At 42.0% G+C, this 17,410-nt stretch overlaps 2 protein-coding genes and 1 long non-coding RNA gene across 4 annotated transcripts; 1 reads left to right on the forward strand and 2 right to left on the reverse strand.

The window, feature by feature from the left end:
- Positions 1-1,356: 1,356 nt before the first annotated feature.
- LOC139063933 (uncharacterized) lies at positions 1,357-3,571 on the reverse strand. Its single transcript, XR_011517255.1, has 3 exons — positions 3,467-3,571; positions 2,846-2,936; positions 1,357-1,446 (listed from the first exon to the last, which is right to left on the reverse strand). It is a non-coding gene; the product is annotated as an uncharacterized lncRNA (long non-coding RNA).
- Positions 3,572-3,884: 313 nt separating this feature from the next.
- On the forward strand, positions 3,885-10,042 carry pnn (pinin, desmosome associated protein). The gene is made up of 9 exons (XM_070547081.1): positions 3,885-4,054; positions 4,423-4,503; positions 5,174-5,245; positions 5,616-5,691; positions 5,808-5,902; positions 6,031-6,106; positions 6,218-6,373; positions 8,281-8,419; positions 8,499-10,042. The coding sequence occupies exons 1-9, from the start codon at positions 3,942-3,944 to the stop codon at positions 9,719-9,721; spliced, it is 2,031 nt and encodes a 676-aa protein (XP_070403182.1). The 5' UTR covers positions 3,885-3,941; the 3' UTR covers positions 9,722-10,042.
- Positions 10,043-11,346: 1,304 nt separating this feature from the next.
- On the reverse strand, positions 11,347-15,492 carry gemin2 (gem (nuclear organelle) associated protein 2). 2 transcript variants are annotated; one of them, XM_070547082.1, is made up of 10 exons: positions 15,250-15,492; positions 15,091-15,172; positions 14,903-14,992; positions 14,710-14,796; positions 14,435-14,551; positions 14,148-14,192; positions 14,008-14,076; positions 11,748-11,858; positions 11,606-11,664; positions 11,347-11,507 (listed from the first exon to the last, which is right to left on the reverse strand). In XM_070547082.1, the coding sequence occupies exons 1-10, from the start codon at positions 15,369-15,371 to the stop codon at positions 11,468-11,470; spliced, it is 822 nt and encodes a 273-aa protein (XP_070403183.1). In that variant the 5' UTR covers positions 15,372-15,492; the 3' UTR covers positions 11,347-11,467. The 2 variants fall into 2 exon arrangements, with proteins under 2 accessions (XP_070403183.1, XP_070403184.1); XM_070547083.1 differs by having other exon boundaries at positions 14,710-14,769; positions 15,250-15,491.
- Between the last annotated feature and the right edge of the window lie 1,918 nt (positions 15,493-17,410).

The following is a 17,410-nucleotide window of genomic DNA, read 5'->3' on the forward strand; positions in this document are numbered from 1 at the left end:
AATTTTCACTTAGGGGTGGAACATCCCTTCATTACTCAAACTTGAACAGAAAATCCAATGAACAAAAACACACAGAACCTACAGACACATATTTCAAACAAAACAAAAAATTGAAAAAGTAGTCAAGTACTTACGCTGTATTGTTTGAAAAGATCCTCCTCCTTCTCTCCAATATAGACTATGAGGCAGCGAATGGTAATCTCTCTGCGCTTTTCAACTGTGTTGTCCTGATTGATAGAAAAAAATAGATAACGTGTTAAAAAAAATCAGATGCAGGTAGGGCTGGGCAATATGGCAACAATTTCATATCCTGATGCGGCTGATTTTCTATGCTAAAAATTATATACATAACGATATAGCATTAAGTCGCCGTCTTCCTCCGCTTATCCGGGTCCGGGTCGCGGGGGCAGCATCCCAACTAGGGAGCTCCAGACCGTCCTCTCCCCGGCCACCTCCACCAGCTCCTCCAGCAGGACCCCAAGGCGTTCCCGGACCAGATTGGAGATGTAACCTCTCCAACGTGTCCTGGGTCGACCCGGGGGCCTCCTGCCGGCAGGACATGCCCGAAACACCTCCCCGGGAAGGCGTCCAGGAGGCATCCAGACCAGATGCCCAAACAACCTCAACTGACTCCTTTCCATCCGGAGGAGCAGCGGTTCTACTCCGAGTCCCTCCTGAATGTCCGAGCTCCTCACCCTATCTCTAAGGCTGAGCCCGGCCACCCTACGGAGGAAACTCATTTCGGCCGCTTGTTTTCACTGTTGTTGAGTGAGTAGAGTGTTTCCTTGATATGTGTGATTTTAGGCTACCCCATGATTTAAATGAACAAAAACAATCTAGGTAAGGGCATGGCAGAGGCTGCACACCAGGGATATGACGTAACCTATAATGTTTCAACTACTCGTCTTTAGTGGAGGTCGCAAATTTACAGATTTTGCAAGGCCAATCCATACTTGATGTTTCTGTCTTACTCCATGTTTGTTCACGCTTACTTCAGAAGGCTGATGACGTTTTAACTTGAACCCCTTGGCACGTGACACCAGGATACCAGGAGAAGATGAAGGTTTGAGTTTTTGTCCTTGCGAGGCACACAGCAAAGTAACTGAATATTTAGGTGAGATTCCCACGTTCTTTAGAAGGCTGACCACGTCTTAACTGGAACCCCTAGATCCACAACACCAGGACACTGTAGAACACCAGAAAGTCACACCTGCACAAAAACACACAAGCTGGTATTGTCAATTTCACTTGTGAGTCTTCAATACAGTGAATAAGTTTCACCTGCGTCTTTGTCAATAATTGTTGATGGACTCGGAGAGCTTCTCACCTCAGGGGACAGAGGACGGGATGTCTAGCTTGTCCTGAGAGGCTGACCTATCTCAACTTGAACTCTTGGTCTACGACACCAGGATACCAGTGTTTTGTCCTTTCAAAGTCACTGAAGACCTGAGTAGGAAAATAAATGAAGTTAAATGATTTTAAACTTGAAAAGCCTGGTGGCCCATCAGTAGCCAATATGTGTTTTTATGATATTTAACTTACTGTTATGAGGCATTTGTTTACACTTTTGAAACAACTTTTCCAATTAGTATCTTTTGCACCATTTTTAAATAGTAATATATAACTCTGTTAGATACATTTAACATTAGTCTTTTACTATATTTTGCTTTTACAGCATTTGAATGAACTTTTACAACCAGGTGGTGTGTGTGTGTGTGTGTGTGTGTGTGTGTGTGTGTGTGTGTGTGTGTGTGTGTGTGTGTGTGTGTGTGTGTGTGTGTGTGTGTGTGTGTGTGTGTGTGTGATGCTAGTAACATTTCTGATTCATAAAATTATAAAGTTGGGGACCTTTTCGGGGACAGTGTGAGCTGGGACCAGTCATTCAAAACAGAATACCTGAATTTGTTGAGCGCTGGAAAGCCCAACAGCCATAGAAATCATATATGCATAGATGCAACATGTAGCTTTCCATAGACATCAAATACACGTAGAGGTGACCTTGGACTGGGCCTGTCTGTTGGAGCTGGTGTACCCGCAGACCGCTATATTGGATGGGTCTCCATTTTCCCCCAGTGCATTTATTTCTACCAGGAATGTGTTCACTAAACTAAAAGCCTTTATCATGTTTTTTTTAAATAAAATCAAACGTAAGATTCAGCCATTTTCTGACAGTAAATACGGAAAAACTTTTTCATACACAAGCTAGAAAAGTCAATACTCCCACATGATCTGTTTTCAACAGTACGCTGGTTGTTGGAAGAGTGCTGGACCCATCCAATATGATAGCAAAGCATGTAGCTCTCCAACAACAACTGTTGTCTCTATGAATATATGCTCTCTATGGTTGCAGCGTCACTGCCATATTGGTTGGGTTTATCATTCTCCAAAACCCAATTGGAGTCAATGCTGAGTCAGAATCCATGGTCCTTTTTATGCAGCCAACTGTTGCAAAAACTGGCATATTGCTAAAAACAGTGGGGTTGTTGACTTTTTTTTGCCTTTCTGTGTTTGGAAAAATGTTTTAACAGTTTCATTATTTACCATCAAAATTTGACTCTGGTAGCCCTGTCATGCCACTCCTTATATCTCATTTTGTTAAAAAGAACGACAACGTGTTTTAACTGGAGGAACACATTCCTTCGTAGAAAAAACCTGCACTAGGGGCGAATGGAGACCCATCCAAAATGGTGGTCCGCTACCACGCAGCTCAATTTTTTTCTTCAAACTTTATTGAGACATATCAATGGCACAAACAATCCGTGTCGCCTCTCCGTATTTCTCTTCAAAACACCGAAAGTCACCAAAAATCACCCTTACCCTACCATAATAATAATAATTACCCTACCATTGTGCGGCAATGTCCACTTAAGTCTGGCATCTTTCATGGCTCGGTACTGGGTTGAACTCCCGCCCTTAACATTAACAAGATGGTGGCGCTGTTGACGTAAATGTAGAAGCGAAAAGCGGCATCTAGCTTTAGCATTTCTTAATGGTTATTAACATAAAATGCTTCTCTTTACAAAAAATAATTCCACATTTAGATAATAAAACGTTTCAATCGCTGCTTAACTAACAACAAACACATCAGTGATAGCTACTTACCTTGGCTAGCATCAACATTATAGCTCACATCCTACAGAACCCAGCGTTAGCATAGCAGTTAGTGCCGTGGCTAACAATATCTGTGATCTTTTAAACATTAGACAATTACAATGGTCTATATCAGAGTAACGTTAGTATTAGATGTTTCAAAAAGAGCCCAACAATTTCTACTATCGCAGAATTTGCGTCTCCGTGTATGTTACAGCCGAACTGCTATGCACACAGATGTGGGTGAAAGCTAACTGGAGCGTCTCGCTTGCTACCGGGAGAGATAATGTTACGTCCTTGTTTTAAATTAGGCTATATCACTAACAAAATCCAGGGTGACTGTAAAATATGTGTAATTCCGCATAAATGTACTTACCGTTCTCCACCAACACAGTGCTTCATATCCTGAACATGTGCTGTTGAAAATGTCCGCCTGAGAAAAAGTGAGGAACTGTGGGAGGTTTACACGTCATCAAGTTTTATTTTACATCGACACAACTTAAAATTATATTGTGTTTTGATTAACTGATCATTTTAAATTCAGACTAATCATAATTATATATTGAGTAAAAAGGCTAAATTTGTGTGTTACCTGAACTCAATATAATACAATTTCTAATTAAGAAGTCTAACAGTGTTTATGAACTTGATTTTTCATTTCACAACAACATATATATTTAAGCAATGACTAAAGGTCCCATTAATTACTTTTTAAAAATACCTCATAAAGTCGTTTCTCGCATATCCGTCCAGCAGGTGGCGGAGATCCACAATTGAGCTGGTTTGACAGCTGACTGTACAGATAAAAGAAGAAGAAGAGAAACACGTGATTCACGCTAGCTAGCATCAAAATGGCGGTGGCGGTGCGGAGCTTACAAGATCAGCTCGAAAAAGCCAAAGAAAGCTTGAAAAGCGTGGATGATAATATTCGCAAACTGACTGGACGAGACCCAAATGAGTCAAGGTAAAAACTAAAATAAAAAACTATGTTTGGACAACGATGTGTAATCGTGCTTGCTAACCCGCTAGCATTTAAGCTACGTGTGCTAAAGTAGCATGATGTCGCCTTAGAGCAGAGAAATCCAATCGGAGTTGTTTTATTTGTAAAACTGATTTTATTTTTTCTGTGTAAATTAAGCTAATCTGGTGTTTGGTGTGATTAGTTGAATGCAGAAAATAAGCAAAGTTTAGGCCCAAACTCAATGTTGTCTGGGTGTCACCTTTATTATTATCGGGGTTTCTGGCGACGAATAAACTACACATTTGACTGACTTTAGTTTCAAGCGCAGTTGTAGTGCTGATTTGTTGTTTTTTTTAATTTTCCGTTTACAGACCGGGTCAGATCCGCCGGCTCAGCGGCCCCATGGCAGCAGGCCTGGGAGGAGGTAGAGGCAGAGGACTCAACCTGCTCAGGTAAAACTTCCCACTCCAGTCAAAAACGCTGATGGTGCCTCCTTCAACGATGCAGCTGATTCAAACTTGACTTCCTTTGTTGGAGCTTATGTAATAAGTTAACACCTTTGTGTTATAAACACCAAACAGGAAGTTGATGAAGTTGGTTATAAACAAGACAAAAACCACATAGAAAACGGCTATAAAACTACACGGATTAATGTTACACTGAAACGGGAGCATAAAGATTTATTTGGCAGACCCATCTATTCAAAGTATTTTAGGATGCAGTAAATTAACCCAACATGCACGCTTTTGGTCTGTGGGAGGAAACCTTTGCACCAGGCCATCACATCACACATGCATGAGAACATGCTAATTCTGTGCAAAAAGGCAGCAGCCAGGTTTTTAACCTGCAACCTTCTTGCTGGTAGTCAGCTGTGCTTCCAACTGCTCCATTAAATAAAGGCATTATTTTGTTTCTCATGTGACTGCATAAGTTTTAAACCTTTCATTGGGAATTGCATACAAGTCTATTATTTCCCGAAGAGTACCAGGTGTGTCTTTAAGGAAATAAAACCAAAAACAGACTGGGTGTATGTGAACTCGCCTCATGACCGAATCTGATTGTCCTGTTTGGCTTTAAGCCCTATTTTTTTTTTTTTTATCCCTATGTTGTGTTCCTTCACAGGCGTAGTCTCTCAGACATGGGGAGCGGAGGCCCTCCTGCCAAGCAGAGGGACATTCAAGGAGCCCTGTTGAGGTGAGATCTTTAAAATTTTTTTTAACTTTAAATAAATAAATAAATTCACCAGTTTGTGTGGAAAGTTCCTGCAAGATTGCCACATTTGGATCAGAGTGACCACGGTTTGTTTTTTGTATTTTACTACACATCTGTTTTACTGTGTTTTCTTTATGCTATGTTCAGCACCTTGGGTCTGCTTGATTGGGGGTAGGAAAGGGCTTTATAAATAAACTTGAAAGTCATCTGTTGCATGATTTTTTTTTTTAATGTAGCACAAGCATCACCTGCTGTTGTTGAAACCCTTTGACTTTTGGAGGCGTGCTGCTGATTTTGAAGCAGTCGGATGCTTTTTAAGTTCATTCAGATTGTTTTATTTTTGTGTTTGCAGGCTGGCAGGAGATCAGAGGGCCAGGAGAGACGCGCGTCACGACAGCGACGCCGAGGATGATGACGATGTCAAAAAAGTAGGGCTGGGTGTCTTATTCCTCTATTTATATGTGCAGAACTCCATTAATTAGTTTCATTTATTTATGAAAGCATAATTTGTTTGCCTTTTTCACAATTGTACGTCGTCTTTTAGCCGGCGTTGCAGTCGTCAGTTGTAGCTACCTCCAAGGAGCGAACACGCCGAGATCTCATCCAGGATCAGACTATGGATGAAAAGGGCAAACAGAGGTAGGCCAACACCGTTCTTCAGCTCTAGATTTGCACCCAGGCCTTTTAAACCCTTTTTATAGAATATTAATCTTTTAAGTAGATAACCATGTAAGGAAAATTTAGAGAAATTGAAACATCCTTCTCAGGAATCGGCGTATGTTTGGCCTGCTGATGGGAACGCTGCAGAAATTCAAGCAGGAATCAAACGAGTCTTCAGATAAGGTGAGGGTGCTCCTGAGGTGGCCGAGGTCAGCCTGGATCATGTTGTTTTGGAGGGTTGTTGGTTTTTTTCTTCTTCCTGCTTATCGCTGACATCATCTGTTCACGGTGCAGCTGAAGAGACGCTCCGAGATCGAGCAGAAGCTCGAGGTTCAAGCTGAGGCTGAGAAAAAGAAGGTGGAGAACGAAAAGAGAGAACTGTTTGAAGAGAGGAGAGCCAAGCAGACTGAGCTGAGACTGCTGGAACAGAAAGTGGAATTGGCTCAGCTGGTGAGAAAATATTTTGCGTGCGTTTCTCAGGGTTTTTCCTGCGTTCAAATTTGCGTGGCGGCCGCCTCCAGCTAATTTGGTGCCGCCCCAGCCTGATTTCACTCTGCCCCCAGCTATATGGATGTTATTTTAACTGCAGTTGCACCACTACAGGGGTGCTGTATCCGCAGCGGTGCACCGAAAAGCACTAAAACCGCTGCTGACAAAGATCAAAAATTGTTTTTCTCGCTAGTTGGTACAGATCTGTGGTTGGTGCTATTCACGTCCTGATTCCCCCCCAGGCTCTTCCATATCAGAGCAGGGCTGTACAGGGGTGTCTGTGCGTGTCTGTCTATTTTTAAACGTAGCACTGGTGCAACATCTTTGAATTTCTATTTTCCCCTGAAACTTTATTGAACAAAAGTTACGTGTAAGAAAAATGCTTTTTACTGGCGCACAGTGTGGAAATCTGGATGCAGGGGAGGAAAATAAAGGAACCAGCAAAGGCAGAACCGGTCCAAAGTTTGGGATCAAAAGTGCAGCTACACGCAGATTGGCTAACGCTAAAGCTAACGGGTAGCAGTCTCACGATCAAGTGGCGCACGGATAAATATATGATGATGTAAAACTAAGAGACTAAACTCTACAAGCGGATGAAAAGTCCCCACCATCCTGTTTATTCTGCATCCTGCAGCGCTACGGATCAGAACCGCTGTAGATACGAGTCACATTACTGCTACAAGCCTACGGCAGGCCGTTGTAGTATATAATTCAGAAACGCTTCTATCTTTGAACATAATTTAATCTGGATTATTGCCAAGTCCCGTACATAATAGACATGCCACCGTTACATTGTTAGCAGCAGAAATTAAATGTTATTACCATTTCCAGCACAGATGCATGTTAATGAAATGCATTGTATTTTAATGCATATATTTATGTGTTATTATGACTAAGATGAGTGTTATTAATACAAACCTAAAATGTTACTTAAATGTAGGTCAAATATTTAAAATTATTTTAACTGTAAATATCAGATGGGGAAAAGGAACTAAACACTAATTAATGCATATTATTGAGCCTTTCATAATAAGAGTGTTATTTCAGCCTGATCATTTTGTTTTATTTCATATTTTTTAGCAGCAAACCTGTTTTGTTTCACTTGAAACGTCAAACGGAATATTCTGTTAACAGAAGCTTAGATTAAAACACTTAACGAAAAAATATTTGGCCTTTAATAAAAGTGAGGCAGTTGAATGCAGAGTATGCATGTGTTGGTGCACGGTCAGGATGGTAGTCAGGAAAAGCCCTGTTTCTGCTCTCCAGCGCTCACATATTTAAAAAATGGTTAAAACTTAAAGCCAATACTGCACGATATTAGGTAAACCTGTGATATTCGGTAATGATTAATATTGCGATGACGATATTACTTGCGATAAATAAAAACTTAACTCGCGAACAAAAATAATCAAAAACAAAGAAATTTTTAAAAAATCATAAAAATTAGAAAAGTAAAAGATGAGGAAAGGGAAAAAGAAAATGAAGAAAAGACGGTGGATCCCGGGAAAAGCAGAAAGAGGCAAAGCTAACTCGGGTGTTTCCTAACCATCAACATGAAGTGCCGTCCGCCTCGGGGGCGGGCATCCGACCAATGAGAACCCACCTGATTGGCCAAATGGGTGAAGAGCTCTATTTGTGTTGTTAAAAAAAAAAACATAATGCTTTCATTTGATTGACAGAACGCATCATGTGTAGCAAACATTTGAGCTGACCGTTCATTGCGATATGTATATTGTGCATGCTGATATCGCGATAACGATATATTTACGATATATTGTGCAACCCTAATCAATACGGTGCTTTGGAAACATCTGGAACAACAGACGGTTTCTGGTGGTGTTAAATAAGTTTTCTTGTGTCTCAAACAGCAAGAGGAGTGGACCAGCCACAACAATCGCCTGCTGAAATACATCCGCACAAAGACCAAGCCTCACCTCTTCTTCCTGCCTGGGAAAATGTGCTCGGCCACTCAGAAACTCCTCGAGGAATCCACCAAGAAACTAAATGGTCAGCTGGGTTTGGTGTTTTTGCCAACTATTCCAAACGAGTCCCTGCCACTAACGCCTGAGCTTTTCTCTCCAATCAGCTGTTTTTGAGGAGAGGCGTGAGGCATTTGCCGAACACCTCAACAAGATGGAGTCACGCCCCCGGCGACAGCCGAACCGCGAGCAGGACGCCAACATTGCTACAAGGACGGAGCGCCCAGCGGAGGGTAAGCCAGCAGGTCAGGTAGACAAGCGGACAGGTAAAAGGGGTGAAAAGGGAATGGACGAAGATGAGGACGAAGAGGAAGAGGTAGAGGTAGAGAAGGATGAGAGTAAAAAGACAACAGAGGGAGAAGGAACTAGCAATGTAAATGAAGAAGAGAAAGAAGTTTTAAAGAAAATAGAAGAAGATGAGGAGGAAGAGATGGAGGTAAGTCAGGAGGGGAAAGAGGAGAAAAAGGGGGAGCAAAAGGGGGAGGAAGGGGATGAGGAGAAGGAAGAAAAGGAGACAAGTCCACAGTCAGAAGAGATGGAGGTGGAGGAAAAGGCAGAGAAAGATGTGGTTGAGGAGAAAGAGGTAGAAACAGTCAGTCAGCAGCGGCTCGCGGAGCTCCAAGATGAAAAGACTCCAGGTGTGCAGATATCTGAAACAGCTGAGAGCAGCCAGGAAGCACCAGACCGCAGCGATGGGCTTGCTGCAGGAGAACCAGCCGTTCAGTCCCGGGGCACAGAGGCGGCTTCTCCGGCCCAAGAACCACAGGTGGCCTCCACTCCTCCTGTCCAGAATCCCACCACTCCTGGGTCCAACGACCAGGAGCCCACCAACGAGAGCCAGACAGTCGAAAGAGAGTCGGGGGAGGAAGCCCCACAAAAGCTGCCAGATTCTCAGGAGGCCTCTGGAGCCCTTCCTGTTGTCACTCCTGTGAAGGAGGGTGAGAAGGACGGCAGAGGGAGGAAGAAGGAAAAGGAGCAGAAGAAACGCCGCAGTCAAAGCAACAGCTCCTCGTCCTCTTCTGGATCCTCCTCCAGTGGAAGTTCCTCTTCTTCTTCCTCAGGATCCAGCCACTCCTCATCGTCCTCGTCCTCTTCTTCCTCGTCATCAAGCAGCCGCAGCCGAGACGGCGGCAAGCGGAAGCGTCGGCCATCGGATAGAGGTAGAAATGCAAAGAAAGGAGATGAGAGAAGTCACCATAAAAAAGGCGGGAGTAGTGGAGGTGGGAGGGACGTGAAGGAGAGGAGGAAGAGGAGCGATGAGGGGAAGGGTAGGTCTTCCCGGAGTGATAGGGAGCATAAAGATGGAGACAGGAAGGCCAAGAGACACTGATTTAAGCTTCTGGAACAACAAAACTGCAGCTGAGACGGGAGATTACATTTTAATCACATTTCTTTTAAGTAAACGACTTTTCCTCTCGATGTTGGAAGTTTTGAATGAAGCGACTCGTTGGATGTAGTTGGTCAAAGCCAAGCGGATTTCCCTAATGAGCAGTGGGTGTTTTACGTTGTAATGTGGATTGTTGCTGCACCTAAAATGTGATTTCTAACGGGAGTCTCTAGTGAACGAGTCCGAGCTTGTTTTTAAATCCGGGTTTCTTTACTTTTGTTTTAAGTCTGATTGTCCAGCATTAAGAGTGTTGATGCATAGAAACGGTCGTCTGGTTAAAAATGGTTCGTGCTGATCAGCTGTTTACCAGTCTGGTTCATGTCTGATGTGATCTGTTCAAATGTTTTGATTTGACTTTTATTTTTTATCCTGTAATCTGCTTCAAATAAACTTGAGGTATTGGCATAAATGTGTTTCCTTGTTCTGGTTGGACTTTCGGTTTTAAAATGTTAAATTAGTCGACAGATTAAATTTAAAATGTATGTTTTCACCAGAGATGGGAATAACGGCGTTACTTAAAAGTAGTTTTTTTCAGTAACGAGTCATTAATTATCATCTTTTATCATAACGCTGTTTCCGTTACTGTTGAGAAAATGCGTGCGCTGCTGATTCAGCAGCGCGGCGGTGAAGCCGACATCAGCTGATTGAGATCTAAAGAGGTGGCTGTTTTCATCCAAGAGCATCATGGCTCGTGAAGAACGAGGAATGTGACAGCGGGACGTCCCGAAGGTCCGCTCACCTGCTCAGACGTCCTGATCTTCTACCTTCCTAGATCATCCAGCTGTAACCTGTTTCTGATCACGTCTTTAGTCCCGCTGTAACACTGATGCATCAGTCTGAGACGTCATGGAGCTCAGGTGTTATCAGAGCTACCTGTGTGTGTTTACCACCCAGCTTCAGCTCTTCTGTGGTTGGGTCTGACCCACGTTAGTAAATGTAAGTCCTCCATCAGGCTTGTGCCTCTTCTAGTGTCATTTTAAAGGATTTTTATTTAACCATTACTAATTAGCAGCAGCAGAAATGTTGCTAAAAATACGCAATTATGTTAAGCTGGAAAAATTAAAATACTGTGCAAAATTACATTTCTGTAATTTAACTAGACTGAGAGACCATGTAAAGGCTCAGGAACCTTTACAGGTGCTTCTATTTGCAATTATAAATGTTAGCTGATTAGGGTCTTGTTAAATATCGCAGTGATGTTTTAGTAGTCTGGATTAGTGTAATGTTCCTGTTTGTCGTTCCTCCTGTTAAGTGCTTAATTATTGTTTTATAGAAAACATTTTATGTTCCAGTCATTTATATTTCATTATTGTTGAAATTTATAGTAAATGAAGTTTAAGAGGGGAACCCATTTCTCTTGCATTCTTTAATGAAAAAAGGTAATGAAAGTTATTTTTGTTGGTAATTAGTTACTTTTATAATTTTTTAACTCAGTAAGTAACTTAGTTACTTTTTTGACAAAATAATTACTTTTTAAAAGTGACGTTCCCAACACAACACTGGTTTTCACTAGTTCCATGTTTCCTGCCATTCAGGATGCTTGTAAAACCACAAAAGCAAACCAAGAATAAGAATCATAAATTTAATCCACAAATACGAAGTTTCAGCTTTACAAAAATATCACACACACACTTCCTCATACGAGTCTTGCTGCCACGAGCCACATCCCCTGGTGGTTCGGCTTCGTGTTTACTCCGGCTGGTCTGCCAGATCACTCTGCTCAAAGTATCTGCAGGAAAAACGAGAGGTGGTGAGTCGCAGGATTTCAGGCTCTAACTTCAGCTGCATTGTTGATTTTATGGGTAATGTAGACATTATTGGAGTCACCTAGCAACCAGACAGATGAGTAGGTTGAGAGCAGGCAGATTCTCATTCTCCTGACAATCCTGTTGGAAGAATTTAATCATTACAGACGTCACAATAAAATACGCCGTCAGAATCCTGAAGGACACTCGGGTTTCCATCATACCAGAGTGCTGCGGAGCTGGGCGCACCGTCTAGCCAGCTGTCGGATGGAGGAGTGCGCTTCAGGCAGCAACGGTTTCTCTAAGCAGGCCAGTAAAGCGTACAACCAACAACCCTTTTGGGAAAAGCAGCGTTAGGAATTTCATAATCAGGAAAACCAGGAACCTCATTCATCAAACGTCGACAGAATCTCCTGTATTCCGTCCTAAGAATGATATTTGAAATGTTGGTTCACACGGACAATCTCCTGATTTATGAAGCACGGCCATACTCGTGTTCCCTGGCAACCCACTGTGGAGAAATCCCACGTGAATGGCCTGCAATTGACATAGCACCTTCTAGAGTTTTACAACCCCCCAAGGTGCTTTACAACACAACAGACATTCACTCGTGCACAGAAACATTCACACACTGATGGTGATGAGCTACATTGTAGCTACAGCTGCCCTGGGTCACACAGACAGAGGCAAGGCTGCCGTACGCTGGCGCCACTGGTGTCTCCATCACCACCCCACCCAGGTGCCCGTGTGTTCATTCACATACAGAAACGCCCTCAGTTAACCATATTTGGTCACAAGAACGAGCAACAAGTAACTTTAACGAGAGTGAGGACCAAACGTTGCTGTTAGGAACGCGTAGATAAGTAATACCTTCGGTTTTGTGATTTCTCGGTCCTGTTTGTACACAAGAACAGAGACGTTCTTGTACTTAGGAACATTTTTATGTCGCGTAGATAATCTACATACTAGAATTTAACGCGGTTTGCTATCAGCTTGGCTAAATGCTGAGAAAAATCAAACAAATTAGCAAATGAAACTTATGTATAAATATCCAGGATATTTATATAATCGATAGAAGTTCATACACCAACGGGCTTGGTCTATATTTAATCCAAAGATTAATATTTAATTTAAGAGATTTAAATTAATAGCAAAAGTTTATTTATTAAATCGGAATATTTAAAGGAATCTTTGCTCGTTCAATAACCAAATTTACACCATTCTGTGTTTCATTTCAAAGAAGAGTCAGGTTTAAAAAGTTAAGAATTTATAACGAACAATTTAAAGATGACAATTTATAACAGCTTTGATATTAAAACTTGGTATTAAAAGCAAACCTGTGTCTGGATGAAAGCTAAAATGAAATGCGTGTGTTGGATGTGTGACTGGAATCTCAGAAGGTTTCTTTCAGAGAGAAACGCGTTCTGGGTGAAAGAGTTTGTTTTGCAGCTAACTAAGTTGTTTCTTAGAGATGACAGCATCAGACGCAATCTGTGTTCTACCTCACCCATCAGGCGACCCTCTGTGTGGATCCGGAGGTCAAGGAAGGATGTTGTCAGCCTCTGGGTACTCGGTCCGGTAGGGAAGGCGCGAGTGGTACCGACTCTCTGGTCCAAGAGTTGCCGCTGGCACACAGGTGTTGAGTTTGCGTCTTAACTCTGAAGGAGTTTTGTGTCAGCTGGTGCAGGTGGCGTTTATTCGGAGCGATTCTATCAGCGTGACAGAACAGCTTAGTGGAGGCTTCGGGCGGCCGACCCTTGTCCTCTGGGACTCTCGTGCCACGGAGAGGTTTTGGTTGGTTCAGAACTGTCAGCTTGAACTGAGGAGTTTTGGGTTTTATTAAAACTCAGAACACGCCCTCTCAGAGATAGAAAGCTTTGGTTATGGAGCAAAGACATGTGAGGTGGTTACCTTTACCCTGAATTCAGTGTCCTGCATGGTGTGTATAAGTGTACATGACCTTCTTTACACTGGTAAACATTACTGATTATCATAAATAATAATTATTAACCAAAGAATAATAATTCATTTCAGTAATTAAATACATTTATAATGAACCGTGATGATTATTTATGAACCTTGTAATAAACAGTGAAAAGAGTTTATTAAAAATGATTATTTTAAATCTTGAAGTGTCCTTCATCTTAGGATGGAACAGCAGACAGATTAAAGGCAGTCAGATTAAAGATGGTTCTAGAAGACTGTGCGTCTCCTGTGATGGATAATCTGTGGACAGAAGTTCAGCCAGGACAGCGTGACCTAGCTGGGGAAGTGTGACCTTTGGGTCACAAATATGGCCATTCATGTCGCTACATGTATGCAGTGTGTAAAACTGTTCCTACGTGCAGATCTGTGCATAAGTTTGTTTGATGAATGAGGGCCCTGGAGTTCTAACAATTTATTTTCGTGCGAAAATTTAAAAAACTATATTTCCACTAGCATTAGATTTGTTGTCAACCAGCTGGAGACGAGAAGCAAACTCACCAGCTGTGGAACAAACTCTCGCTCTTCAAACCAGCTGATCAGAACATCTAACAACATGAGAACTGTGGACTGAGACAAAAATATTAAGACTGTTAAACTGGCTAAAAACAACATGGATGTCATCGTAGACCCCCGTTTACCTGGTTTAGTCTGCTTACGATGCTCAGGAAGGGAGGGAAGCCAATCTAGACCCAAACAAACCATCAGTGAGACTTCACTTCCTTGGTCTCATGAAGGTGCCACAGAATTTTCATGAGTGGCGGATCATCAAAGGATTAAATAAATACACTTTATCTGTTTAGATTGTTTGCTTTTGTGGGAGAAGTAGAATGTGGAAACATCTCAGCTTTGATCGATTTAAATCAGGTAAACTCATTCTGAGGAGTAAGCGCTCACAAAGGCAATAAGGTGTAAACAGTTGTATAACCTTGCCGTAGTCCAATGCTGGTTCTTGGTGTGCATCCGTCGGGCCGGATGAAGTTCCCTGATAAACGTTCTCCCCTAAACAAAACCTCTTCCAGCCCTCCTCATCGGTCAGCCTCGGCTGTAAGACACCAGCGTCAAGCTTGCATAAACCAAACCTCCAGTGTGATGCTGCATGACAAGATTCTTACAGGTGCTTCAAATCCACCTTAACATGGGATTTCTGTCTCCCCTTGAAAGAATGCTGATTTCGGTTTGAGTAGTGAATAAAAATCTCACCATCTGCACGTTGTCATCCAGAATTTGGCTCCTCCAGTGTTGCCTGTTCTTGGTGATGCTCTGAGAAACAAAAGTGACTAAAGGACACTGTCCAGTGTGGACATGTTCGTAACGTGTGTTACTGTGTGGACATGTTCGTAACGTGTGTTACTGTGTGGACATGTTCGTAACGTGTGTTACTGTGAAGTCTCACCTGTCTGACGTCAGAGAAGTTACTGACTTGCTGCTGTTGCCACCTGAGGCTGGGGGAGAAGCCCTGAGGAGCAGCATGACATCCTGCTACCTGGAACCAAAACATGTTAAACATGTGGTGTGTGTGTGTGTGTGTGTGTGTGTGTGTGTGTGTGTGTGTGTGTGTGTGTGTGTGTGTGTGTCACTTACCGACACATTAACAGTTTGCTTCTTCAGTTTTGTGGGATCGATCTGAGCAACGACCACCTCCGGGCATAAAGAGGCCTCCAACCTAATGAAACACCAAACTTATAAAGCTCCGTGGTCGAACATGGTTCTGATTCTCGAGACGGTTCGGCTCGAACATACTGGACCTGTCGGAGGTACTCCTGGGGGTTTCTGGGGGTTCCACTCAAGTCCAGGTTTCCGCTCCCGCCTCCGGTCTCCAGCGGCAGGAGCCTCGGCATTAACTCCTCCACGTCCGACTTCATGTTCTAATAAAGTAAAAGAACAGCGGAACCGAATCAGGTAATGAAAAACACGCAAGTTTCACTACAGCACAGTCGCCATCTTCTTCTTCTTCTGGTGTTTTATTGGCGGTTGGCGAACAACGAATGGTGCATTACCGCCACCAACTGGTGTGGAGTGTGGTCTGGAACAGCGCTCATAAAACAAAATCAAACACGGGAAAGAAAGAACAAAAAAATACATATATATACACACACATACATACACATATATATACAAATACATATATACATCAAATTCTCCCAAACATCCTTATCTCTTTTAAAAACTGAAATAAAATCAGAAAACAGTCGCTTTTTGAATTCTGTCGGTCTAGTTTCACTTTGATCTGTCTAAGATTTTGAATCAATGTCCTTCTTCCTGCCTGATACTTCCGACATTGTAATATAACATGAACTATAGTTTCTTCTTCTCCACAATAATCGCATTTCCCTGTATTATGTTTCCCCATCATGAATAACGTATTGTTTAACCCAGTATGTCCAAACCTCAGTCTAGAAATGATCACCGCCTCTCTCCTACTCCTTCCAGTGTTTCTTATTTCTCCTACTCTTCTTTGAATTTTATACAACCATCTTCCCCTCCTTTCCTCCTCCCATTGTTTTTGCCATTTTTTCTTCATTTCTCGCCTTTTTATGCTCTTCATCTCTTTCTGACAAAATCGAACATCTAACTGAACCGAAGTATTTATTGTAGCTTCCTTAGCCATCTTATCGACTCCTTCATTTCCACTGATTCCACAACGAGCTGGAATCCATAAAAAATGTACTTTAAGTCCCATCGTGTTTATTCTATAAAGTGTTTGCTGAATCTCTAGGAGTATGTCTGGTCTGCTTCCTGAATGGCTGCACGTTAAACTGGTTAATGATGAGCTGGAGTCTGAACAAATAACTGAGAATAATGGTCTGTTTTCTTCCACCCATCGAACTGCTAACAGGATTGCGAGAATCTGTATAAATTTTTACATAGTTATAATAGTGATCGATATAATCCTGTGCTGTATGTGAGTTTAGTATGAAAGACTTATCCATATTCTTTCTCTCTAATAATGATAAATCAACAGACGCCTCAGGAAGAATCCATGGCGGAACAGCAGGTAATGGAACTCTTTGACTGATTGTAAACCGATCTCATTTAAGTTCTACTGGTTTTTTGATCATCACCCATCCAAAACTTGTTGTTTCCTTCTTTTCTTTCTCCCAGCAAGGTTTTGGTATGTCTCGTGTTGGATGATCTTCTTCCTGACCCTGAAGATTTGCCCAATAATTTAAAGCTATTCGTTCTCGTCTGATTGCTATTGGCATCTCACCCGTCTCTACCTGTAACGCTGCTATTGGGGTTGTTTTAAATGCTCCAGTACAGAGTCTCTGTGCCTGATTCTGGATAGAATTTAATTTTGAAAGAGTAGTTTTTGCTGCTGAATTATATGCCACACACCCATAATCTAATACTGATCTGATCAATCCATTATATATGGCCTTCATAGATTTCCTGTCTGCACCCCATTCACTCCCAACTAAACACCTCATTATATTTAGAACCCTTTTACTCTTATCCATTATACTCTGAATATGTACACCCCAAGTTAACCTTTCATCAAACCATACACCCAAGAATTGAAATTTATGTACCCTTTCTAACTCTTGACTATATCATTCAAGTTTAAGATCCTCTCTTACTTTTTTCCTTGTAAAGAACATCGTCTTAGTTTTATCTACCGAGAATTTAAAACCCCATTTGTACGACCATTCCTCCACCTTGCCCATTGCTGCTTGAAGTTTCTTTACAATAAACTCTACGTTTTTCCCTCTATACCATACTGCCCCATCGTCTGCAAAAAGTGAAAACCCCATCCCATCTTTTATACCATTAAAAACATCATTTATCATTATAGAAAATAATAATGGGCTCACGATACTACCTTGCGGTGTACCATTTTTCACGGGAAACTTTTCAGACAAAATCTTCCCAATTCTCACTTGAATTTGTCGTCCCATTAAAA

The sequence above is a fragment of the Nothobranchius furzeri genome, chromosome 18, assembly GCF_043380555.1.
Source record: "Nothobranchius furzeri strain GRZ-AD chromosome 18, NfurGRZ-RIMD1, whole genome shotgun sequence".
NCBI classification, from domain to species: Eukaryota; Metazoa; Chordata; class Actinopteri; order Cyprinodontiformes; family Nothobranchiidae; genus Nothobranchius; species Nothobranchius furzeri.

Coding starts and splice junctions, on each gene's coding strand:
- gemin2 (XM_070547082.1), bottom strand. CDS start 15,371: ATGAAGTCGGACGTGGAGGAGTTAATGCCGAGGCTCCTGCCGCTGGAG. Junction 14,797..14,902: donor ACTTCTCTGACGTCAGACAG/GTGAGACTTCAC, acceptor CACACTGGACAG/TGTCCTTTAGTCACTTTTGT. Junction 11,665..11,747: donor CCCAGCTCCGCAGCACTCTG/GTATGATGGAAA, acceptor TTCTTCCAACAG/GATTGTCAGGAGAATGAGAA.
- pnn (XM_070547081.1), top strand. CDS start 3,942: ATGGCGGTGGCGGTGCGGAGCTTACAAGATCAGCTCGAAAAAGCCAAA. Junction 5,903..6,030: donor GATGAAAAGGGCAAACAGAG/GTAGGCCAACAC, acceptor CATCCTTCTCAG/GAATCGGCGTATGTTTGGCC. Junction 6,374..8,280: donor AAGTGGAATTGGCTCAGCTG/GTGAGAAAATAT, acceptor TGTCTCAAACAG/CAAGAGGAGTGGACCAGCCA.